Below are 26999 nucleotides of genomic sequence, written 5' to 3'. Positions count from 1 at the left end.
CCCACCTTGAAAAGCTTAAACAAAAGACAAAAGGGTTGCCAGAGCTAAGAACAAACAAAAAAAAAATACTTCACATTAAAAAGGGAGGACAAAACGCTTAGAGCGTAATCCTTTGGAATAAAGCGTCATGTAGGTGCATTCATCACTCTTGACTGAAAAAGACACACTGTAGTTGGATGGATCTCATCCTTCATTCTGAGGCTTTACTGAGAGAAGTGCATTGTGGGTGGAGCAGGTTTCCATTTAAGGCCACTGAGACCCGAGGCACATTCGAGACCTGTTGTGGCTTTTACGGTGCGATTTGGCAGCAAGGCGCAGGCCCGCACCACCCTGGCCCCTGGCGCGACTCTGCTCTCGGTAAAGCACAAGGACGGGAAAATGTAATGTTTGTTTTCGGACGGCCGCGTCTTAAAGACCGCAATTATTCGGAGCACCAGTAGCCACGTCACGCAGACATGGCAGTTTGGCGAGAGGTCAGGAGGTGTTCGGATGACTCATAACAACGCCCCGAAGAGATGAGTAACCTCTAAATCAAAGAGCTCATAGAACGCCAAAGACAAGAGCAGCTCAACCCGGCTGCAAACGAATGGAGCGGAATGAGGCTGGAATGTAAACTTCTCCCATCCCTCTGGCAAAATTGCAACATAATCAGAGAAGACTTTGCTGGAAAAAGGTCAAAAAGCTGTTTGATTGGATTTATGGCCAAGTTGGAGGACATGAGGCTGCTGAACCACCTGAAGATTTCATAACAAACTGAATGCATCTGAAGAAGTCCAAAGAGAAAGGAACTCATTTCCAAATAAACAAAGATTAAAGGGACAGTTCACCCAAAAATAAGAAATTCTGTTATTTACTCACCCTTGAGTTGTTCCAAATCTGTGTAAATTTCTTTGTTCTGAAGAATGCTTGTGAATGAACAGTTCTGGGGCACCATTGACACCCACAGTGGGAAAAATGACAATGGTAGTCAACAGTGCCCCAGAACTGTTTGCTTTCTTCAAAACAACAATCTTCAAAACATCATCTTTTGCGTTCAACGAAGCAACTTTTATAAAGCAATTTTTCCTACTATGGTAGTCCGCAGTGGCCAAGAACTGTTTTGTTACAAGCATTCTTCCAAACATCTTTCTCAGTGTTCATCAAAACATTTATATGTATTTGGAACATCATTTCATTTTTGGGTGAGAACTGCTCCTTTAAGGGGAAAATTTACAACACGGATGCCCATGCATGGAAAACTCTTCACTTTTTTGAATTCGCACTGCTTTGTAACCAGTCTGAATGGCCCAAGCATGAATATTGACGTCTTGAGTATATGAACAACAGTAGGAGTGTCTAAGGTGTAATGGATGACTTCTTACCGTCAATGCAATTTAAATCAGGTCACATCAACCGTTATAGATTGACTCACATACGCCCTGAGCAAGTCAGTTTTCCAAAACAATGTTTAGAGAGATAGCAGATACGGGGTCCTGGAGGGGCAGGGTCAGAGGTTAGCCCATTTCAATGAGTGTTGCCAGAGCTCTGAATGAAGGTTTATTGGGGGCAGATGGAAACAGTCTCAAACCCTCCGAGAATGAAATGGTGTCTTCAATCTCTGTGAGGGTCTCGCTGTGGGTCTTATATCCCATAGATTAAATTCCTCAGTCAGACCACGGCCGTTCTGCTTTAAACATGTGCTAGTGTCAACAGCAGGCTAAATAAAGCACTGAAGTCAGCCTACAAATCAAGTCCAGTATTATTATTTGGTCACACGATTGCTCCGTTTATGCATGTATTATAAAAGTGGCTAAGAAATTCATCTCCTCCTGCACAAAAGCTGCATTAACACATTGCACTCACTTTTTATTTTAATTGGAAGTCACTGAAAAAAAACATTGCACATAAAGCACACCAGGGTTACTCAACACTTATCTACAATCGCAGCCAAAGCAAAGTCTTTGTAATTAGTGATAACAGCAACATGAGAATGTTAAGTGTTATCAACAGTCAAAAAGCAAAATAAAAAGGTCTAAAAATAAAATCTGCGCAACCTTGTTTAATTTGCCCCACCATATATTAGCCAAGATAGTATATGGACACATGAATGTCTTTACGGCACTGCGGCTAACAGCCAATTAAAACTCTCCGTGGTTCAAAGGCTGACGCTTTATATTTAGTACATCTCAGGTTACATGGTTGTGAAATGCCTCTGATAGCATTCTGACACCATACCAAGAGATGATGGAGGATATTCTACTCTTAGACACCGGGCAAAAACTGCAGCAACACATTTATTTCTGTGTTCTCCTGCATGCCTCACATGAGGGGTGTGGCAGAGGCATGCGTGTTCTCAAAGCACAGCACATCTAATCGCTGTTAATCTCAGTTTCTCATATGTGAAACGGTGAGCAAATCTCAGCCTTCACAGTATCTGCAGACTTAATTCATTTTGTCTGTCACTGCCCTTTCCTTCAGCTCTGCACCACAGCACATCTGTGACTGATTTACCCTCAAAAAAGCTAAATCCACCCAAAAGATTTAAGTTTAGACTGCTGTGAATGTGAAAAGATGTGTGGGGTTTTCAGAGCATGCGAATCATTTAACCTAGCTTATTCTTTAGGGATCTTATACTAAGGACGGTGGAAGGTTACTTGTAAATGGGCTACGTGTAGAGAGGGGAATTTGGCTCCAAATGGAAGGGTCAAAAAGGGAGGCCATTAACATTCAAAAGCAATGGCGCTATGACAGTTGCGTGCCCTTGCTGACATGAAATACAAAAACTGTTCCGTATGCCATGCGTTAGGGCTGTGCGATTTGGGGAAAATATCTAATTGTGATTTTTTTTGACAGACATTGGCGATGTCATTGGCTAGATGTGATTTGCAATTGAATTTTTCTAAGTCAAGCTTCAGCAGTGTGAAGCACAGTATGGGTATAGTTACCCTGCTGAAAGAAAACAAAAACCATTACAGAAATTCCTTTTTGTAATGTGTTTTGGGCATTATTCAAATAGACCAATTGTTCGTTTAATGGCTTGTTTAGCTTAAAATGTCATATTCAATGACGGTATTCCATAGGAAATAACACCGTAATTTTGGCCATTCCTATTCTCACATTCAATAACACAAAAACACATTTTTGAAGGAATTGTCTCCAATGTTTCATTCATTGCCGATTTGTTTCCACTGTTTTTCTGCCACCAGTATGCGCACGCAGCTGGCAGTGACGTAACCGTGACGTCGACTCCAAATTGGTCTATAGGACTTACTGTTGTTCTATTGGTTCCCAACTGCCAGATTACACCACACCAATAGAATACAAATACCAGTGTACACTATTATAGTTTCCATTAAAACAAATAGAACTCCCATAATAACCCTTAAATCCATAAAATGTTCTATTGTGTTAGTGAATGATTAAAATAGTACATAGGTTACATAAAGTATTTGGGATTTTAAAAACAAGTAGAAAATGTGCTGAAGGTTTCAAAACAGTTAGATAGATTTGACATTTGTTTGAAATGCGGAGCCAGGCGTGAGTTGACATAGGGTGCGTGGGTGCGTAATCCATATTGCCAGATACTCAACAGTGCCAACTATTGACTTGCATTGCTTTTGGGTCTATACAATAGAAGTGAATGGGTACCTCTGTTGTTTGGATACCAACATTCTTCAAAACATCTTTTTTGTTCTGCGGAAGAAAAAGTCAGACAACAGGTCTGAAAGTACAAGAGGATGAGTAAATAATGACAGAACTGAACTATACCCTTAAGCACAAAAAGGACCAGATTTAGGACCAGAATAAGTTTAAGAGAAGGCAAAAACACCATGCTCATTGCCACCTCATCTTTACCAGAGAAAGGCGATGTGCCAGAAATGCTTCATCTGCCTCCACTCTCCCTCTTTTCATTATCTTTATTATACATCTCCAATTTCACATTAGTATTCAAACCCGTCATCTGGACCCCGGGGACACTGCAGGAAGTGCTGCACTACATCAAAGAGCTACCTGCACCGACGGCTCCATCATCACAACCAAAGAGGGGCATTCCTTTCCGCACCGAGTCCAATGTGCGACAGCAGCAGCAGGCACGGAAATTCAATCAATCACAGAGTGCCGCCCTGCAGCCACCGCCAACCATCTCCTGCATGGTCCAAAGGTGATCGGCCCTCGACAGCACGCATCCGATTACAGCACCAGTGAACCGCAGACCGCTGCAGATAATTGGTGCGGACACGTGCTCATAATTAAGACAAAACGAAAAATGAGAATTCGCACGGTCGGTTTGAATTAAGAACAGGGAGGAAACAATGTCATTACCACATACATAGATTTTATTTAATCGCACAAGGATATATACAAAACCCACATCCAAAAACATTTCGCAGTTTATGCACAATTCACGTTTATTAACTGAACTTCAAAGATAAATTCGACAGCATCACTTTTTTCTCTGATTACGGTGCATTTGCAACACGTAGCAGAGGGAGTGCAGCATGCCTGATTGTTTCGCACATTTTGTGTAAAAATAGCCAAATTCCACAGCTGCTACTTCAACTTCCTTCAGTTAATAAGAGCCAGGTGCACCCTTCAGAATAAACAGGCATGTTCAAATATTTTCACAAGCGGCAGAGACGAGAGTACACTTCAATGTCAGCTATTCATCACGTTTCTTCGCGGGCAGAGTGAAGCTGGCTTGCTACGATCCGTGCCAAGGTTTTAGACAATTCATCTGTACTTTCTCAGCGGGGACGAGAAACAAAGGCCTATGGGTACAGGGCCCTTCGACAAACCTCGTTAATAATCCACCCACAAGCTTTTACAGAGCTGGCGTTGCTTTTCTTTCGCTTGTTTGGTGTACACGTGAACCATTTTGAGAACTGAAATCTCTATCTTCTCAAAATGGCAGGGGCTGGAATGATGCTGGATGAATCATCCTGCTTAGAAGCACAAGTTTGAAGAGCGTATAAAGTCAAACCCTTATCTATGCGCCAAAACGAATTAAAGAAAAACTCAAATTAAAGAAAAAAACTCAAACACATTGATATTAGCGATAATGCAAAATACAAACACAGAGAACAGCTATAAAACTGCAGCAATATTATCCATCATAACCAGTGTCATAGCTTTGGATATTGACTATTGACCAACACCAGCTATTTCACAAAAAGAATTGGTTACAATTACGTCGTAGCAGAGTGGCTGTCAGATGTGGCCTATTCTACATTAGGATTGCAGGGTCGAAATTGATTTTTTATTGCCTTTTCTACAGCCGTCGCACACCGTTCACACATATCTAGTTTATTGACTCCAAAAGAAAGAGAGCGAGGGTAATCCATCGTACACATGAGACATGACTGCATATTACACATCACCGGCCGACAGCTCTAACCAGTCACACACACGCTTATCAAAAACAATGCTGCGCCTTTATCTGTTCAAGCACAGCCAACGAACACATTCTTGCACTTCCATTCCCGAGTCGATTTCCATTAACTTCGAATATAAAGCCGCCTAAAAAGTCCCTGTGGGTCGTACGGTAGAGGGTGTGTTTTTCCATTAGACCGTCCACCCGGTCTTGCCTGTCGCCGAGGCCCTGACTCGGGCCTTTGTTTGAGTTCAGTGATCTGCCAACAAACCTAATCGTTAAACTCAATACGTTCAAGCGGCCTTGCACAAAGGCAGACCCGCTTTGTTTTAAACTATGAAGTGCTCGGATGTTTCTCCACTCCTCCGCAAACAGAAATGCAGTGATTCTTACCTTCGTGAGGGTGGGAGGCCCAGAGCTGGGCCATTTGCAGGCTGGCTGGGTTGGGGGTTCGAAAGGCTGGATCAGAAGAGAGAGGGTTGGGGCCTCCGTGAGCATTAGAGGCGCTGACGTATCCGCTAAGGAATGGGCTTGAGGCACCTGGAAAGGCATCACCTGGAATGAAATCAGAAACACACATTTAAGATATTTTTGAAAATATTTATATGTAATGTCAACATTTTGTCACTTTTTTTGAGGTTTCAATATACAATTTATATTGTAATTTAAAAAAAAGATTTTTATTGCATGCAAATTTACACAATCCAATAGTTGTTTTTTAGAGTGTAGGGTTTAATACTAAAAAAAAAACACTACTATTTTTAAATACTACTATATATGATCATATTATACAACTATATACTTTAAAACTATATATTATCACGGCTAAGCAACAGCTGCAATTCAGAAATGCACAGAACATCCACACTTGTCCTATATAGTGTAACAAAAATATGGTAACACTATACAACAAGGTTGTATTTAGTCGCTGTCCTTCTAAAACCTTGGATGTTCAAATTCCTGTTTTTTCATTAAATAGAAAAAACACTTTTAAATGATTAAATACAGTGTTGTCGAAGTTGGTTATTGCTTTGACTTTGACAAAGTGTGACTAATAATGATTTACGGCAACAACAACAAAAAATCACGAAATATGGAGATACAAGGTTTCAGAAGGACAGCAGTGATTTGTAACATTATTTAATGCATTAGCTTACATGAACTAACAAAGAATAATACTTCTATACAGCATTATTATTAATCTTAGTAAATTTCTGTATTTAGCAATACAGTTTTTAAATCTAAAGTTGTAACTGTTAACATTAAAAGCACAGTAAACTATAACGAGAAAGTGTATTGATATTAACTACCGTTGTTAAAGTCAATACAACTGGCAACCCACAATGTTAAACATAACCTTATTGTGAAGTGTTACTGTAAATACTCTCATTTTGTCTGAAGCCACATTCTCTGTATTGCAAAATGTTCTCTGCATAAACATTTTGGACAAAGATGACTCTCATAGTCAGATTCATTTTCATCAACACACCACCTGCCTGAGGATCAAGCAGTTGCTTATGAAGTGACTGAATGAAGAAAGAAATAAAGAGCTGTCATTAAATATGATGACACGGCACTCAGGAAAACAGCCTTGGCAAAAGTGCAATTATAACTCTGTGAAGCTTTGCAGTTTTCTTTTGAAACACAGCCGCAAACCTGTTTCGACTGCCGGACGGGCTTTAATACCTTTCAAAAGACAATGTTTACCTAGAGGCACAGAAAGACCACAAACACAAATCTCTTTTGCTTGTAAACAAATGTCATGAATAATTATTAGTCATCTTAAATGTTATGTTAACTGTCATTACAATAGCCACCAGATGTGCCGCTTCAAAAGAGAGAGAATGTCTAAATAAAACTGTTTTCAGTTGCCAGCTTTTACATTAAAGCGAGTTCCCTGGCTCCCCAGAGCTTTCCCAGTCTACCAGATAAAAACAACAGCGATAGCACAGAGCTCCTCCGCGGAGATCTGTAGAAACGTTTAAAAAGGTAGATATTCGGAACGGGTAGCTCCATTTGATGAGAACGCGTATTCCCCAACCGGAGAGATCTAAGAGGGAGTTGTGCGGCCTGGTACGGGATATCACTTGCATTTAAATCAGTGAATTAAACCCTCTGGTCCAAAAGGCACACTATCCATTCAAGCATGACGTATAAACAGGGGAAGGCAGTCTAAATTAATGAGCCCTTCCCCCGGTTTCTCCAATACGACCCCTCTCTTCATTCCCACATGTCTTTCCTCCGAGCAGCGTGGGAGGAGAAACTCACACTTATTACCAGAGATGGATTCAGACACACTTTCACAGGCACGCACACACACTACTTCCTCCGATGCCGCAGACACCTCTGCACAATGGCTCTATTTTTGCATGTGTAAATAGTGCATTAGCATGACAAGAGGAGGAGGAACAACAAGGCATGAACGGCAACATGAGTCTTTTGTAGCGGAGGTTAGCGTGCGATTAACCTAGGAGGGAAGCAGTCTTGCTCCGCCGATGAACCGTTGGGCCATTGTACCGCGCTCCGCTAACAGCAGATGTGAACCCTTTGGACTACATCTAAACATTAACCACAGGACAGATTAGACCTCTGGATGGGGTGCAAATGGAGCAGAAAGAATGCTTGGGAAATCTGTATGTTATTTATATTTAGCAGTGCATACTTGAAAGTCGAATAGCAGAATCGGTAACATTTGGTATAAAGTAATGGGAATATGCAATGACCTGGAGAGACAGTTGCATTTTTTTACCCATGTGTCCATAATGTGTTCCTTTTTTGGTGTACTATAAACTGGGACATATTGGTTGTAATATATTATAAATGTATGCAAGAATAGGCTAAATTAAGCATCCTCGCAAGTTGCAAAATTTCAGTGAGCCACAGTCAGATGGTTGTCAGAGGTGCATTTTAGACCCATAATCCTTTACTTCAAACACATAGCAAGTCATTGCTGTATACATTTAAACATCAGCTCTGAACGGCATCAAGTGTCACATCCAGCGGTTTTTTTACTTAAGAAGAATAACCCCACAATGCCTCTGATCCAGCATTAAACCTTCTAAATTTACCACATAGCCAAAATTGCAACAGTCACAACCCTATAGGTTGAATTGACAATTTATAAGGTTACCAGCCTTGCTCTTAATCCACTTCAACAGCTTTTAGATCTTTGACCAGCAAGTTTTCACATACTTTGCAGAATCGTTAAAATAACATGTGTTAATATTGAGTCTTGTTTTGTGAGCGTTTGATTTTGACTTTGATAGACTTTCAAACGCTTCCGTGTGTATCTGTGCAAGCGCTCGGTAGAGAGTGCGATGCAATGATCATTTCACACGCTTCCGGGTTTGGTTGCGCAAGCGCTCTGTAACGAGCCATTCAAAGTAGGGATGCACCGAATCTAACATTCTTGGCCGAAGCCGAACATGATGTGAAACACTTGGCCGAAGGCCGAATAATACCGAACACCGAATATGGTTTTTGCATTTCTTCTATTTATTAAGCTATTTTTTCACTATTGCACAAACTGAATAGTCAAAATTTGCTTTTAAAAATTTGTCTTGCTTTTCAATAAAATACAATACAACTTAATATAAAATTGAGCAAAACAAAATACATTAAAACAAAAAATTTAATAGCCTATATTAATTAGGCCTGTAACTGACTGATAAAAGAATGTAATGTAAGTTACTCTGTACCCCTACAACAAAACATTTCATTAAAAAGTGTCATTCCACATTAGGCTTATAAACTATAAATACGAATAAACTAAAACTGTTGGATTATTATAGGCTACGTTGCAAAATGATTGTAAGAAAAAAAAACATCGAACGCAAACTATTCTGACTGATGCTGACTGACAACCATATCAGTTCACGTCTCTCCTCCAAACTCCGCCCACAAAAGCTGACTGTTCTCTGGTGCACTCGTGGCCGGGATGCACAGAACATACTTTGACAAGTTGTTTAGTACAGGGAACTGTGTGCGCGCGACCACTGTATGATGTCAAAGGATGTCGCGAGCGGCAGGGCTACTGTCAAACAGCCCGCTCCCGTCTGAAGTAGCCACAAGTTACCGACCGGTAAAGACGCTTTCATTCGGAAATTTACTTCCGTGCGGCAAGTCCCGTGCTGTGTCTTTCTCTGACACCTTAAAATGCTCCACACACACACTGCCAAAATATTTGCGGCATTAATAAAGCGCACGTCTCTCTCTCTCTCTCTCTCTCTCTGCGCTGGTTGCTAGTTGATCGTTTCTCGAGTCATGTTCGGTAAAATTTATTCGGCCATTTCACATATTCGGCCGAATACCGAACATGCGTTTTTTGCTATTTTCGGCCGAATATATTCGGTGGCCGAACATTCGGTGCATCCCTAATTCAAAGCGATAGTGGGAAATGCAAGTATCGTCACATTTAGTGCCGACTGGTACCGAAGTTTGGTATCGTGACAACACTACAAGTCTTTTCGCTAGATATCAGAAATGTGCTAAAGGGCTTTGGTTTCATTCTCACCCTGAAACAATAATGAAGACAGGCATTGATGTTGGGCAGTTAGACTAGCCTTACTTCATCCAAAAGGTGTTCACCGAATTGAGCTCAAGGCAGTGTTCAGGTCAGTGTAAGTTCTTCCATTCTCGTGTTAGCTAAGCATTTTCTAATGGCTCTGCTTTGTGTGTATTGTATTAAAAACAGGAAAGGGCCTTCCCCAAGTACACAAAAAAGTCTAGAACATCCTTCTATTTAAACATAAAACCATCAATGTTGTCTCAAAACCAATAAAACAGAGTATAATAAGGCTTTAAAAACGTCATGACTTTGAGTGGTTGTACCCCAAGATGTCGCAACAGGATCCAAAGCTTCTCAATATGGTCGTTTTTTCTGCCAATGTTTGTCTATGTCTGTATACTTGACTTTACAACGGTTACTGCTGTGTGTGCATTGACAAATCATAAATCTGTCCAGACATTTGGCCACATAGTATAGATTACAATTCATGCATACAGACTCAGAGTCAGTACAGCTCAAACCTATTGCAATGATTGGATGTATAGGCCTACTGTTTATCAAGTTCGACAAGGAAAACGTCTCACAAGTCAGTTTCACGATCTCGAACACTAGAAGCAGTTTTAGCTCATGTCAAACAAATAAAACAAAACCTCAAAGCCAACATTATGTCTGCACCAGGCGTGAACCACAACACAAACCAGACTATATAGCCCTGATCAGAGACACAAGATAGCTTACCTAGAAGTACATCCAAATAGATCCAACTTATGAATATTTTAAAGACAATTTGAAACACCCGACTTCATATCACATCTGCAAACAACCCGGGGTTCGCAGGGCACGTTAATTCTCCCCAATCACCCAGCATTACAGCAGTCACAATTGTCATCTTGGATGCATGAGGAAAAACTCAAAGAGTTTAGCAGGTCAGAAAAAGTTCAGTCCCCTAACATGAGCACTTTTCAGAAGGCCACGGTCAGAAGTATTCTGAATAGGACAGTGGAATTTCCTAATTGCTCATGTTGCTTGACTCGGATGCAATCCAAAAGGCCTTACGGTGAGCTTTCGCAATTCCTCAACCAACACCCCTTATAATTAAAGCCAGACCCTTAAAAACAATTCAGAATGAACCGTTGTAAATTAGAGAAAAGAGAGAGACACTAATTAGAATAAGGTCTTAAACCGAGGCAAAGAAAACGGGGCCATTAAAATCCTCAGACACTCTTAACTGGTCCCTTCAAAGCATACCACCTGCACTGAAAAACATAAAGAGCACTCCCACACCACAAAAGGCCACATTATGATAGACATTACAATGCAGCAATGACATAAACCATGCCCAGTCAACCAATCCACGAATAAAGGGGAAACCCGGATTTACATTTAATGTTTTTTTTTTAAGCAAAGAGCGTGACGGAATTACACAAGAATACCGCCATACAATACACACAACAGCAAATGTTTTAACTTTGCTCAACCTTAATATCATCTTACACATGGCTATTTTCAACATGGGAATAAATCACTAAAATGGGTAACCGAGAGGCATAAAGTCGCAACAAACCATGCACAGAATGAGCACAGCCATTTGCAAGATCCTCTTCTCCAAATAAAAAAAAGAAACAGGCGTTTTAGATGATTTTTACTCAACCTGCCAATGATTACGCCAGAAAACAGCTCTTCAACTTTTACTACTAGCCCATCATTAAGAATTAAACACTACCCGTGTTCAGCAACCCAACATTTGGGAATAGCATAAATTTAGAATCTTTGAAAAGAACGCATTCCTATCTATTAAGTTCTCTCCGCGTTTTTACTTCTGCTTGTTTTATGACCCAATGGAAAACAAGAAATTTGCGATTCTCTCTTAGCTCAATGCATTACCTGCGATGGAACAAAAACAAGTCAAAACGAACCAGTTCCAACAAGTCAACCGGTACATTATACAATAAAGCAAATTCTTGTATCTCGCTCGCACTGCAGGGCTCAAACTGAAACTTTTGTTCCGATGTTTTGACAGGAGGAAAGTGACAAAATAATTGCTGCATATAGTGGCAAATGCAAGTACTGAGGTAATCTTGGTCTAATAAACAAGCGTCTGAGCCTCGAGTTTAGGCGTCACTGCCTGTTCAAGTGCTGAGAATAAAACTGTGTAGAACAATGTGTCTGGGCAGGGATTCGTCCTAGTAAATGGCAAGGATTATATGTGGCCCTTTGTCGAATACAATAGTGAATGTTTAGCTTAACAAGAAGCTTGTCCTTCAGCATGAGCCATTTAATACTTGCGCATGCAAAGTAAATATGATTTAGAAGAACAAACTGTACTCTATTCCTTAAAACAAGTTTTAATGACAAGCACAAAGGCTCCTTTAAGTAAATGTATATTTATAAAAGTGTGCTCAAATGCTGTTAGAAGAGTCCTTTGAGCTCCACCCAACGTCTTATTGGTTACCAGAAGAAACATGAGCTGGCACTAGAAAGGTCAAGCACATTTGTGGTCATCGGTATTCAAGTCATCCTTTCAAGACAGAACGCTGTTGATGTCATAAAAGTAGCGTTTGTTCAAAGTGTCTTTTTAGGGCCTACGTTAACTTTTTCTGTAATTGCTCGCCCACAAAGAAGTCAGTGTAAAACACACACACAGATCTTATAATGCAGCTTTCGCCTAATATCTACTCTGAATAGCTGTGGGATGCGGCGCACTACCGACCAACATTAATATGTGTACCGAAGAAACGCTGCTCATCACCTTTTCATTACACAAGAGCAACATTGTACACCAGTGACATGGAAATAAAGGCTTTATATCCAAACTTAAGATCCCAACATTTAATATATTACACAGGGAGCTGTGATTTCACCTGACCCTTTCATCTTTCCTCAAACAAATTAGCACATGATGACAAATGTCTCGAGGGGGAAAGTATTGTACAATGCAGCTAATATGGACCGGGTACACACAAAACAAGGAATAGAGCTCCATTTAAGACGACACAAATACAGTCTATTTAAAGGGATAGTGGACTCAAAGTCAATGAAGGCCATGTTTCCAATGTTCTTCAAAATATCATAATGTCATCAAGGTTTGGAATGACATGAGGGTGAGCAAACAATTAAAAATACGAAAAATGTGAAAATGTGTGTGTGAACTATGCCTTTAAAGGTCTATATAACGAAAATGGAAATTTCTGCTAGCTGCAGCTGGACTGCATGTTTTTGCACACCAAGATCAAATTCAGCTGGCATTCTTTTCCTTCATAAAATTCATTATGGCAGGCTTTCAGAAACCTACTACGTCTGTGTATTAGTATTCTAATAAATAGACTGATTCCCCAAGATTACTCTTCATTAGCAGTCGCTTAACCTAAAATGGCTCTAAACAAAACATTTAAAAAGAAATGAAAGAAAATTCCACCAATATAACAGCATGTATATGGTGTTTTCCATAGCTGAACAGGCTACAACAGCACAGCCGTCCTCAGCACAGTTGCAGACGCTGTAATAGGAGTCAGCGATATGAGAACAAGGCCGCAGTGCTGGCTTTCATTTCACATTCTTTGTTAGGTTTTCAGAGGCATGGCCTAATCCCAGGTCAGGTCACTGCTCCTCTGAGTGGCCCCTCCCCAACACGAACTACCCCATCCTCAATTGGGTCAGACCCAACACCTCCTTCAGTGCCCTTTGGCCTAACCTTCAGACCACTGGTGTAAGCTTGCACATGCAATCTCAGCAACTGCAGATGAGAGCGCTAATTATTACCGCTAGTGACTCAATGTACCATAAAATGCCATTATCAGCCTACACCAATAAAACATTGTTTGATATTAAACTTACAGCGATGCACTCACTGGGCCAAAGGTTGCAGTGATGCACAATAAAAGTTTCAAAAACAATTCCAAATGGGAGTGTAATGGTACGTCATAGAATAAAATAAACAATTTATTATATAGTACAATTACAATTTATAACAGAAAAGTACAGCATCAGCGATTTGCTAATGATAATGTCTATTGTGTCCTGTTAGTTGAACTGCCAACATGTGACCTGCATCAACATGACTAAGATTTTAATGTTAAGCTTTTTTCATACGGTTTCTCTTTTTTAATACCTTTCTGATTTTGTACTTATGTTCTAATTGATTTGATTTTTCAGATCACCATTTTATTCAATTTATTAATTTACATACAGAAGTTTCAAATAAACATTGAATGTTGTCAGCTCTATACCATGCTATGTAAAATTGTACATGTTTTGTCAATCTTATTTCAGGTTCATTTTTAATTCATTTTCAATTTTGTTCAAAATATCTTGATACCCTCATATTTTGAACCCAGTTGTTGTCGTTACTCCAATCCTAACGAAACAAGGGAGAAGTGAGTAAACCTAAATATGGCATAAATAAGCAAACAATTTCTGCTTTGTCCTTTAGCATTAAAGAAATAGTTCACCCAAAAAAAAAAAAACTCACCTTCACGTTGTTCCTAGCCTGTATCATTTTTCTTGTTCTGCTGAACACAAAAATAAATATTTGGAAGAATGTTTGTAACCAAACAGTTTTGGGACACTATTGACTACTACAAAAGGAAAACATCTACTGTGGTAGTAAATGGTGACCAAGAACTGTTTACTTTCCCACGTTCTTTAAAATATCTTCTTTTGTGTTATACATAGCAAAGAAACATAATTTTCATTTTTGGGTGAACTACCCCTTTCAGACCCACATGAAACAGACCAGACATGCTGTAGTTTTTTTCCAGGCTATGGGGCTCAGCTACACAGAAACCTGATCTAATCAGCCTTCCAATCACTTACCGCCAAATTACATTTTAATAACGTTTTTTCCACAGCCACTTTTGCAGATGTTAAATCAAGGATGTTCCATTTCTAACTCTTCCTGCACAACAGCACGGCTCTAAAGGGAATCAGCATTAGTTCCCGGCACTTTCAGGATTTCTCTGGGCAACCTCATGAAGGAAGAGTAAAGATCAAACACTCAGGAGAAAACACAGCCAAAGAGCTTTAAATAAAGAGAAGAATACGTGTTTACCCGTTCTCCCGTAACTCTGAATCATCCATACACTAAAAAAAGGAATATGAAAGCAGAAAATGCCCTCCAGTGAGACCCCAGCGCTCCTCATAAAACACATTCACACGAGCATGTCTAACAGCCGGGGCATTTTATTTCAAATGTGCAGAGTGCGTAACCCATGCAGGATGAGCAAACGGGGGTGTACGCATCAGGACACTAAACACTTTATGTATAATTCAGAGGAAAGTCAAGGCTGCAGGACGTTTAAACATCCTCCCCCCTACACTCAATTTCCATCAGTGGTTCTCTCCTGGCACACCACTCAGGACAAAAGCAGGTTAGGCACGGCATTTTACCACTCACCCTTCAGAGTCCTGCTCTGCGTCTGTCACAGTACATCACAACGAAGGAAAGGTCTCATACTACACACAACAGAAAGTTTCAGTCACATGATGACAACGGACAGCGCAGAATACATTCAGAAATTCATATAATCTCAATGTTAAACGGTTTAGTGCCCTCCCTCCTCTGTGCTTTATAGGAATGTTCCTGTAACCTTGAAACCTCAGCATATAGGCCGGGGAAGGTGTGGGAGGGAGGGGTAACACCTGGATGGCATAGGCAAGTTTTTACAAGGGTTTTCCCCCCGAAACACTCTTCTGGGTATAAATGAGGGTTTGTTCCCTTCCTGATGGGTTAAACCGGATTAGGCAGCACAGTCATTTCTGGAGAAGCCATCAAAAGATGGAATAATATATAGTTTATTAAAGGGAAAAGGCTGAAATAACAAAGCGTAACAACAAGCACATGCTTTCCAGATGCTGTAACAACAGTAAAACGCTGCAGAGTGAACTCAGCAGTGATATAAAAATGATGCTGGATCTGTATCAGCCTGTTCAGAAGAAACCTCTCTGCAAGAACATCTTTACAGCCTTCATAACGCTCATTATAATTGAAAATAGAGGAATGACTCGAAAAAAAAAAACTATCTTTGAATCGAATATTAAAAAAGTCAAAAGACTTGATTTGGGAATTAGGGGTTTGCAAACAGGAGGTACTCAAATGGAATCAATAAAACCTTAAAATCTACAGAGCATGTGGAGGCAGTCATTTCCATTTTAAGGCCAAACACCAGGGTCCTCTATTAAAAACAGCCCATAAACCACCAGCAGGCCTGCAACCCCAGGATTCTCTGATGCGGCATATGAAAATCGATCAATCGTACATTCCAAAAGACACTGAGCTTCAAAGGCACATCAAGCAAACATTTGCATTTTCCCCATGTTGCGTCAGTAATTCAAAGTTCCACAGAAATCCTGTAAAACAAGTGCGCTTTGAAGCAGAAAGAAACGATTCATGCGTTGCATGTTAAAATGCACTCAGCAAACGTTAACGTTCAACCATAAGCCAGACTATTACCACCACTACGGCTGCCATTACTAAACACAAGGAAGTAAAAATAATAGATTCTTCTTCAAAACTTATTCAGTCCTAACCGCTGGAAACGGTCAGACACTAATAAATTTAGTGATTCATTCTGAGAAGTACAGAAAGCCATATAATCTCCAGGTAGATTAATATGCTTTGACTCTAAACATGTAAGCTATTACCCAGAAATTGTGTTTACTCTCCTTAATTAGCTTTACAAGCAAGAGAACCACCTAACGCCAGTCTCTAAACTCCAGTATCACACAGCTGGTCCATTCAGTAACATTCACTGTGCCTCTGCAATAACTTTCAGTTGTATAGAGAACAGTCATATATGTTCTACTAATAAACAACAACAACAACAACAAGTGATGTAACGTCGTAGAGGTCTGCTGTTATGTATATTGCTACGTTACATAAACAGCATGGCACCTCATTTCAGATCAAATGTTTCTTTCAGAAAGAAGTGTGTTAAATCCAAAGACCAGCAGATGGGCAGGCAGTATACCAATAAAATCCTCCCGATTCATGCATCTCTTGTTATTTCTCACTAAAAGCACCACCAGTAGAATAAACTGTCAATTGTTCTTTAAAGCTTAAAACAAATCTATGCAGAACTAAAATGTGTTTGTGTTTTTAACACGACAACATATTTTGCATACACAATGAGTGCTTGTCAGTGATTAAGATGAGAAAAATCACGTTAAAAAATGTACTAGCATCCTAAAGAAACGTGCTGTAACCACAAATCACTAAAAAGGCTTTTATAACAGCAATGTAAAGCATTAAAGTTAAGGGACAGAACGTCGTCACTCTGATATCCAAGAATAACAGCCATCTGGTGAGTTGGATTCATGCGTGAAATTTTTGGAACGAGTGCTCAGTGTTGTACATGTTTGCTTTACAAGCTGGTGCAAAAACTCCAAAAAGGTACACCCACCCTTTTCCAAAAACAAAGCGGTACTTGCACTTAATTTGCGTTTCTCCAACAGCTCCTTTAGTAGACTTATAAGAGACAAACAACATTACAAACTAAATTAGAGATTTGTAAGGCTTTATCCTGTGCTGAATTATTGCTATATTTTTTTCTTCTGGACAATACAACACAAAGAATTACAGTACGAAATGAAACAAGTCAAAGGAATCTAGTATTACAAACAGCTGGGTGAAAGTCAGTGTAACACAAATCTTTGCCAATCTGCTGAAAAGTACATATCAGGTTGTTATGCCTTTCTAGAACAAATTCAGCAACGGGCATGTAAATTCAAGACTCATGTTACACATTTGCATTGTTACTCGACATTTAGCCATGAAGTTCTGCTCCCACGCCCATCAATTCTTTCACCAAGCCACCCGCTCTGAGATTCAGATTCCAAAAGAAACTTCTTTACAACTTCAACATATTTGTGCATGAATTATTTAAAACTGTATGGTAAAAACCTGCACCACAGTGCACCAAAGATGAACCATTTTAGAATAATAGAATTCTCATAGGCTACTGTCAGTCTCGATCCAGGTTGGTCCCTTATACATCCAAATAATATTTTAAACAGAATCTTGTCATTCTGAAAGATAAACAGCAGCACATAAATCTGTTTATACTTTCAAACAGAGGAAATTTGTTATTATTGGAAGGAATGGAATGTCCAGGCAGTTCCCAGGAAACGGAGTGATTTCATAAACACATGACATGATGTATTCAATGTTCATTACCACTGAAGAACATTTATGAAAAATAACTCAAAATATAAACAAATCATCGAGAATAAATCCAGTGAGAGTGCTTTTAAATAATTCAATACAATGTTCTTAGAATTAATCATAAATTTGTGGTGGGTTGGGTATACGTGCAGAACAAGAATATTTTTAAATTAAATCACGATTTAGACTCACAAGAGATGTACATCCCCTGTAAATGTCTTTTTTCTTTTTATTCTTACCAAAGAAATCAATATAAAGCAAAATAAAGATATCCCATACTAAAACACAATTTTTTAAAATTCCTTTGAGGTGTAGATGACTCAACGCTCTAGGCAGTATTAATAAAGCCATCATCTCCTAGTTAATCATACAACAATGATAAGGTGCAGTCAGAAAGCGGTGACAATTTATTATGTTACCAAATTTAACCATTAACAATGCACAACAATGTAAAAAGCTCATGTTAGGATTAAAACTATTATATGCACCAAAGATGAATGGTAAACTGCATACACAAACATGACATATGAAGGGAAACGCTTCTCTATAGGTCTATAGGTTCTCTGACATCTGCGAAGCATTACATCTTCAAGTTATGGGGGAGTTAAGGCACAGAAAAATATTAACAATATCAATGACAGTAGCAATTTCAGAATAGTTCAGGGTCAAAACTAAGCCAAATTTTAAGTTCACATGTTCACCATATTACTTTTTCTATAATAAAACTTTACATTCCTAAATTCTTAAACTGGGACAGTGTTAACAATGATAATTGATAAAATAATGATAAAATAATGTAGGTAGCATAGATTTGCTACAAATTAATGGCTATTTGCAAGTCCAGACCCAAGATACAAGACATACATTGTATAAAGTAAGGCCAACACCTTTTCAGATTTTTTAGCAACAATAACTACTGGCAATTATTTTGTGTGTATATAATATATAGACAAATTACAAAACATTCATCTAAATTACTGCACTTGACAAAAACACAAACATGTCAAGTTAAACATATCAGCAAACTATTTTTCCCTTAAAGTTTTTACACTCTTTAAAGGCATAAGGGACACCATAAGATGTTCTCATCAACCTCTAATTACACATAAAATTATGGCCCACTGGCCATATGTCGTACAGTTGGAACATGAATCATCTTACAACTAAGAAACGGGTCTATAATGTTCTACTTACATAGATAAAAACACAACTTACATTTATTGAGACTAGAAAGTACTACACAGCACTATACTGCAAAGAAATTCGGTTATGCGTCTGTATAACATGCAGCATTTACAGAATGGATTTTTTTGCTTATAGTTTTCCCCTGTGCAATGTGGACTTCGTGAGCACCAAGAATCATACCATGCGCCTTTACTGAATGACATGGAAGGCAGTAGTTCACTATGGAAGGGCAGTAATTCCACTGTTTGCCCAAGTGATGGAAAATTAATGGGGCAATTTCAGTCATAATTCTACCCTAAAATGGATGCTGGATTAAATTTGGGAGTGTTTGTTCTACTACACATATTGTGTTCAACTCAAATTGAGGAAATAAGGTGGCAACACGCATTACTTTGCACGAATTTAGCATTTTCTTTCAGTGTTGCTGCGAGCGATCAGTGAACAACATTGTACGGGTGATTTTTGCGCTATCACTCGGCACTGCTTGATAAACTGCTGTATTCAAAACAACCGTTCGATTCAAGTCATGCTTTGCGAATATTGTACATTATTTGTACATTATTTAAATTGCGTATAAATCTTCATTAACAAAACACGCTGAACATTAAAACAATATTACCACATTTCTCTAAAGTCTCCGACCGCAAATGTCACAAAATAGGAAGATGTTAACAAATGTAAACACTGCTACAAAAGACACAGAAGTTCGAACGCGGCTTGCGTTTTTTCCATAAATAAAACACTTTTTTAAACGAAATAAGCAAAGCGAAAGTAGAACGGCACTTACTGTGGTGAGAATGTAGATTCATGGCCGAAGATAAAAATTTTCCAGTGTGTAGAGCCGCCGGGTGACCCGCGCCCAGATGACCGGGAGACGGTGGTATTCTACCCGCCGCAGCGGCCGCGCCGAGTCGGTGCGACTCCATGGCCAAGCCCGAGAGCAGAGGCGGCGGTACGTGCACAGATCTGTGGGGTCCGAAGTCACGGCCATCCATCATCCACAAAGACCCAACTTGATCAAGAAAACAGTCCGATCATGTAATTCCGAATAAGCCAATTTTATTGGCTATAATGTCCCTAGATTCCTAGGCAAATCAGTGTCCTTATCCGGCATTCTGCCGACCTATAAAAACAAAACAGAGTATATAGTCTTGGATAGATGCGGACGACTACTAAACTGAATCCAAAATAATTTCGGAGATAAACACAATCACTGGTGTTTTATAATGACGCAGTTTAAATCTCAACTACATCACGGGAAAAAGAGAAATAAGTGCGAGTGGTAAGGATGCAAACGACGGGCAAACGGGCATTAAAATTAAAGTCTTAAAGTCTGTTTTATGATAAAAACAGACGTGTATATGCCTCTCTCGTAATGTGTTTACAGGCAGCATACTGGGAGAAAAGCCATCGTTTGGACAGAGATTTGACCGAACATTCGCGCAATAAATAACCCATAGGTTCGTGCGAATGCATTACAGATCTAAAATTACTAATAATATGGAAATATTATACATGAAAGGCTTTTAACCGATTGTTTATGCGTTTTTAAACATTAGGTTAGGCATTAAATCGTCAAACCAAAATCTATTTTATTGCTAAAACTGACATTATACGATCCAACCTTTATTAATGGGTGATCGAGACACTTTTCAAATAGGAAAACAATATTCTTTCTTTTGCTTTTTAACAGAGAGCGTGTTTGACCTCTGCTAAAACGTTTTTGTCTGTATGCAAACATGGTTTATACATAATCTAATCCAAACGAGCCACATAAATCTGCTCATGATGACAGTTTCCCAGCAAAATAATTACCTCGTCTTTTTAGTTGAACTATGGTTTAACACGGCTATACGAGCAGTTTGATCCGTGTAATATCCAACTGAACGGTCTGTCACAGGAGCTTATGCAGTCCCGTCCCATCGTTATAACGATCATTTTTAACTTCAAATGACTGGTTAGTGCTACTGAACTGTATTTGCTTATGAAATATGGGCGGTACCCCTTACTTTTACACAAGGTTTGTGTATTTATTAATCGAGCTTGCGTTTTAAGTCAATGTTAAAGATATTTAAATAAGTTTAAGTGTTTCCAACTGCACGGTGATCGTTCCGCCTAGAAACGCCCGTTAACTTGAATATTGTCGTGGAAATGAATTCAAGATAAAGGCGATTAGCATCAAAACGAGAAGGAAAACAACGCCGAAATAAAGTTTAGATGACTGCTTGTTATCAGCCATGCTTCATGATGGCAACACGGACCCGATCGATCGACAGCCACGTTTCAAACTTCGCCGTTTCCATTTCCAACAACGAAAAGTTTTCCGCCTCGCGTTGAACATTCAATGGCAGCCAGCGTGTGGTGAGCTACGGAGAAAGCGCTATTAAATCTAACCTTGTTTACCAAACTATTCCCCGCGTTTCCATAACGAAACGAAAGAAGTACGTTCTTTAAAAGTGTCTTCGGCTTTAAACATCAGGTTACTGTGTAACGAATCATGTGCGGAGTGATAACTATCGATGTCTTACTTGAAATGGCGACTCAGTTTATAAAATCCAGTTTCTTCGCAAAATCCGTGAGGTGTGTGGTGGAAAATTTCTTAGGCTCCATTTACAAACCATCCGTAGTTACGCAGAGCGAAAGCACATACGGGGGAAGGCCCTTCGTTCAAACCTCGGTAAACTCTTCTGCAATGAAACAAGCATTGTTTAACAAGCTCCGCCCCCGCGAAGCTAACGCTACACGTTCTACAGCGGAGCATCTGATTGGTCTGCTGAAGTGTCGATCAACTCCATGTAAACACTTTGGCTCCTCGCCAGCTCTATAAAACCAATTATGGAACAAGGAGGTTGAACCGTTTCAAGCCCCCCTTCCTTCAAGACTTCAATGATCAAAACAAGCGAAGAATTTTTGAGGGCAGTTTCAAGGCCGCTCGAACTCGACTCATTAAAAAAGATTGATGTGGACTTATAGGTTATAGTTAAAAGAATACAGGAGGATAAATGAGTGGTCTCATATCTTGTTATGCGATGCCGTAGTCTATAGCATCGAGTATAAATCGTAGTATTTTAGAATACAGTGAATGAGATTACATGAAATAATGTGAGATCTCATAATGATCAACAAGTGTAATTCTTTATCCAGCTTGTTTCCTAACATCTGTAATTATTTAGCCCCTGTGTAAAGTGTTGCAATGTGTTTATTTGATAAAAAAAAGAAAATTGCACACTAGATTACAGGAGTTAAAACAAACAAAATCGTCGCCTTGAAAATGAACGTTTTGCTCCAGTTTTATTTCGCAACGAATTTGTGCAATTCGCATTAAAATCACCTGGCCGTCATTCAAGAGTGACATAACGAAATTTCATTATTTGAACTTGAACTACAAACTCAACGCGATCAATCGATCAGTTCACGAGACCTTCCACATTGGGAGAAAAAGATGATTGCAAAATATGGTACGGTTTCTAACCACCCCTGTCGCGCGCCTCTTCAGTGAGGCGGTTTCAAGGCATCCGCGTGAAGACAGTGGAAACGGGTCAGACAAGAGGAAAAGACACATGTGAATTCGTAGGTTTAAAGAACGTACCTAAATTGCGACTCTCACTAAAATGACAACACTTTCGAGAAGCATTGAGCTTCGGGACTGCCCATTTTCTCCAAGGACGCATGGGAACAATAGCGCTGATTTGCTGTGGAAACGGTTCGTCGAGACGATGCATGGCCATCATCAGCGGAGCCCTAAAGGTTCATGGTTGTCTGAGTGCTTGTGTTGTTAATGACCAACGGAGCGGCAATAAACCGCAGCAGACTCATTTGGTTTTGGTCGTGCTTGTAATTTCAAATGTATTCTGATAAAATTCTCTGTTGGATGTTGGTTAACATACGGCCGAGCTGCATGATTCCCATGCGTAAAACCAGCATGGATTTTTGATTTAGGACTGGAAATGTCGTTTCTGTGACCCATCATCTCTATTGTTAAGGTGGGTGTTGAATGCTTATTGTGGAAATAAACAACATATTAAATATACCCGAGCACATGTTTTCTATTTATGTTTATTGTGATATCAAATATTATGCGCTGTACTTCATGTCACAGACCAACCATTTTACAGTTACCCTACTGAATGTTCTTTATACAGAAAAATCGGTCTTGTCTATTATAGATCAGCAGTTTAATTAAGAAATTGCGACTTAAAATGAATTTTGGCATATAACCAATGTATCAACATTGATAACAGATTGTACTCATATTCGTGCGGATATGATGATATTTTGTATTCTGTATGATTTAAAATATAAATAGAATTGCCAAATATTGTTTAATCAGAACCTTTAACGTTAACCTACAGCAAAGATAAATGCTAAAGATAAATCTATAAATATAAATAAATTTATAGAGAGAAATGTGTTACAAATAAAAAATACCAGTATATTAAACGCAAATTATTTTTCTTTATGCACTGTTTGAAATCAAGGATCAAGATCTTCTGAACGCTTCAGACCTCTAGAATAAAAACAAATGAAAGTGACTCAAAGTAAATGTGAAAATAAAGTCAACATTATGTAAGATTTGTGTGTTTTGTTATTATTTATCTCATAGATTTAATCTTAAAATAAATTGACTGCATGTAGCCTATATGACAACTCCACCCAGTGATATGTATCCTGTGCTTTAACACTAAAAAATGTATTAAAGAAAATCAAGTTTATACAGTCAAAACAGCCACTAAATATTTTAATAAGCAAAGTCCTGCGTGAGTCCATAAAAACCAGATTTTGCATGGTGTGTGTAATAGGCCCTTTTCCTGAAATGTGCAAATACAGTATAAGCAATCTAATGGCCTAAAATCATATTGATGAAGTCATATTGGCATGTGCTTCCCTTGTTAAAGTGAAATATAGAATGTAGCCCTTTGTAATAATAATGCAAAAAGCAGAAAAGTGTTGATAGGGTTAACCCGTTCAATTCTTAAAGAATTCAATCACCATTGACACTAATTTGCACATTGTTGCTTTGGTGTTTTCCAATATATTTCACAATAATTGCATTTGTATAAATGTGTGTGTGTGTGTGCGTGTGCGTGTGCGTGTGCGTGTGTGTGTGAGAGAGAGAGAGAGAGAGAGAGAGAGAGAGAGAGAGAGGGGGGGGGGGGGAGATGAAATGATACAAATGTACAGCATAGATAGGATATGAAATAGGAAATAGGAGTGTAGCTCCTATTTAATTTTGGCAGTCACAGGCTCAGCTCTGGAATTATGATATCTAATAGGTTATGATTTCTCCACCTGTCTGGCACTGTGATAGTATTTTTAATTTGATGTCATACTACACATATGATATAAATTCAGGTTAAATTACTGAACCACTATCATGTTACTTAATCGTTAATAATGGATGTGGTTAAAATACATATCTGCCTTAATTACGAGGAAGAGGTTGTGATTAAGTGTAAACATAGACAAATCATATCGTGAGAAACAGCGCCCTCTAAAGGTTGATGTCACATTCTCTGCTGTTTATGTGTGTGGAGTGTGGACCTCATTTTTCAAGGTCTCAGAAAAGGGAGGCAACTGACTTGGCAGCCCACGCAAATCAACATACTTGTATTAACCTTGATACTTTAACAGCTAGCTAAGCTCTTTTTTTCTAAATTATCACCCTATAATTTTAATATAATGCTTCAGTGAAAACTCCCCCCCATTTCAGTAATGGTGTGACCTTGTCTCATGAAAGTGTGATGAAGAAATAGGATACAAAGCAGAGCACCTGCATCTGCCTAGTAAGCTCACGTTACTAATTTTGCACATGGACAGAAAAGCTTAGTGGTTTGGATGTTGGCCAAGAGTGTATCTTTTCCCCTCCATCAGCAATAAAGATAATTGTTTATCAACAGATAAAACATAGTCAAGGGCAGAGTAATCCCAGTGTTGCTCACAAATACAATCTGATATTGGACTAACCTTCACAATTTACTTAACATGTAAAAGCAGAGATTAGTTTGACTTATTGTTATTGCTTTGACTGTAGAACGCAATAAAATACAGTATTTCACCAAATATGGTATATTTCATATTTATTATAATGACCAAATATCATATCTATAGCGTGTGAAAATTTGTATTGTCTGAAAACAGGTTATCAAGAATGCATTGATGTTACGCTTCATGATGTTTGAAAATAGTACAAAACATTTACAAGAGGAAAATTCATATAAAGGAATTGTAACGTGTTTTAAAGTGAATATTTTTATCATAATGTAATCTTTAGCAATTATTTCTGTGTGTGTGCGTGTAATATAAATGCTCTCTATGTATTACACAGAACAAAATTCTTGACTGGTGAATTAAGTAGATATCTTCTTTGCCCCATTTAACTTTGTTTAGCATTGCTAACAATTGTATTGTACAATTCTCTTATTATTCAAACAACATTTTGAATGCTTCCTCATTTGTTGGTTTGAGATAAAAGTCAAATTAATAATGTGTAAATGAGATTGGCGCGCAAAGTGAATGCCAGTGTGCTACTTTGTGTTTTATGATTTATATCTGTCAGAGCAAACCCCATCAAGAACTAAAAATACACTTGATTTTCATCAATTTCCATGCATAGGTAAAATGATCCCTTTGAGATTCCAGTGGTTTTCTATAGCTGCTATTTCAGTCACACAAATGCTATACATTGGTCCCCTGGGGCAGATGTAATCTACTTTACTGCTTTATCTGCAATTTATGAAGACACAACTGTGTTCACTGGAAAAATACCTCAGCGCATCTAATGGTAAATCACCATCTTAAATAGGAGCGAAACAAATCACCTTGTCTTTTGAATACCGTCCACCTTTTATCTCCATCACTTAAGTGAAATAGCAATAGTCGAATACCAAATTTATTGACTTTACAGACTTCCATTTCCGAAGGATTCTTGGATAGAAATCCGAAGGGAATCTATCTTTGTGCCTTCCATTTTATAGGCACTGACTAACTCACATTTGACAGGCGAGTGAGACAACCTGCCACTGAGCTCAGGGACCTTCCCGGGATGACGAACCCTTCTGGGGCTTAATCTCAGTGTGGTGGCCCCGCTCTTATGACAGATTTCAATTCTCTCCGGGCACTATTCATCATACTCTGCCTGCCACGGGCGTTTAATCAAACGTACCACGGGATATGCACATTCCGGCCAACGTGTCCCAGCCCACTTTACACGGTTACATATATTCATGGCTCTTTTATTTATGAGTTTGTTTGGCTTTTGTTAGGCGGCTCCCTCCCCTGTGCAGAGTTTGTCTGTGAGTGACAAGAGAGCGGCCGTCAGACTAGACTGCTCATTGTAGCCCTAAATACACACAAAAGCGCTACATATCAAGTCTCACGGTGAGATGTGATATTCTTTTCTTAGAGACGTCTACTCATGAACAATATTCTTTTTGTATAATGTGAGAGAAAATGTAGAACGTGACGGAAAGATGATAATCCAGAAAACAAAAGGGATTTATTTGGTATTGTATATGAAGATTGCACAAACAATTTCAATGCTGACTATAAAAAATAATAACTCACTTGGAATTTTGCAGTTTTTCTTCATTTCTTAGTTTGCAGTTTTTTATACAAGGGCTAAAATCAATCCGTTTGTAAAACTTTAATCTCTCCAAAGGAACGCTGTGAATAAGAATGTTGTTGCGGCTGAAACATTTCCAGTGAAATCCAATCAGGGACTTAACACAAAGCTTCTATCACACTCAGAGGGGAGAGAGCTTTCAGGAAATTAAACTTATTTCAATGAAAAATTAAACGCA

At 38.9% G+C, this 26999-nt stretch overlaps 1 protein-coding gene across 6 annotated transcripts in view; it reads right to left on the bottom strand.

Annotated features, from left to right (window-relative positions):
- tnrc18 (trinucleotide repeat containing 18) overlaps nucleotides 1-21887 on the bottom strand; it is a 54916-nt gene extending 33029 nt beyond the window's left edge. For 5 of the 6 annotated variants that reach the window (XM_057346637.1, XM_057346639.1, XM_057346640.1 and 2 more), the window contains exons 1-3: nucleotides 21729-21887; nucleotides 19988-20323; nucleotides 5744-5905 (exon numbers count right to left, since the gene is read on the bottom strand). In XM_057346637.1, coding sequence (XP_057202620.1) covers nucleotides 5744-5905; nucleotides 19988-20198 — 373 coding nt within the window. In that variant the 5' untranslated portion in view covers nucleotides 20199-20323; nucleotides 21729-21887. Of the gene's footprint in view, nucleotides 1-5743; nucleotides 5906-19987; nucleotides 20324-21015; nucleotides 21135-21728 lie in introns of those variants that run through there. The other variant, XM_057346638.1, reaches the window with a different exon arrangement.
- Between the last annotated feature and the right edge of the window lie 5112 nt (nucleotides 21888-26999).

The sequence above is a fragment of the Triplophysa rosa genome, linkage group LG11 (assembly GCF_024868665.1).
Source record: "Triplophysa rosa linkage group LG11, Trosa_1v2, whole genome shotgun sequence".
Classification (NCBI taxonomy): domain Eukaryota; kingdom Metazoa; phylum Chordata; class Actinopteri; order Cypriniformes; family Nemacheilidae; genus Triplophysa; species Triplophysa rosa.
Note: the sequence above shows the minus strand (reverse complement) of the source record. Positions and strands in the feature narration are given on the sequence as shown.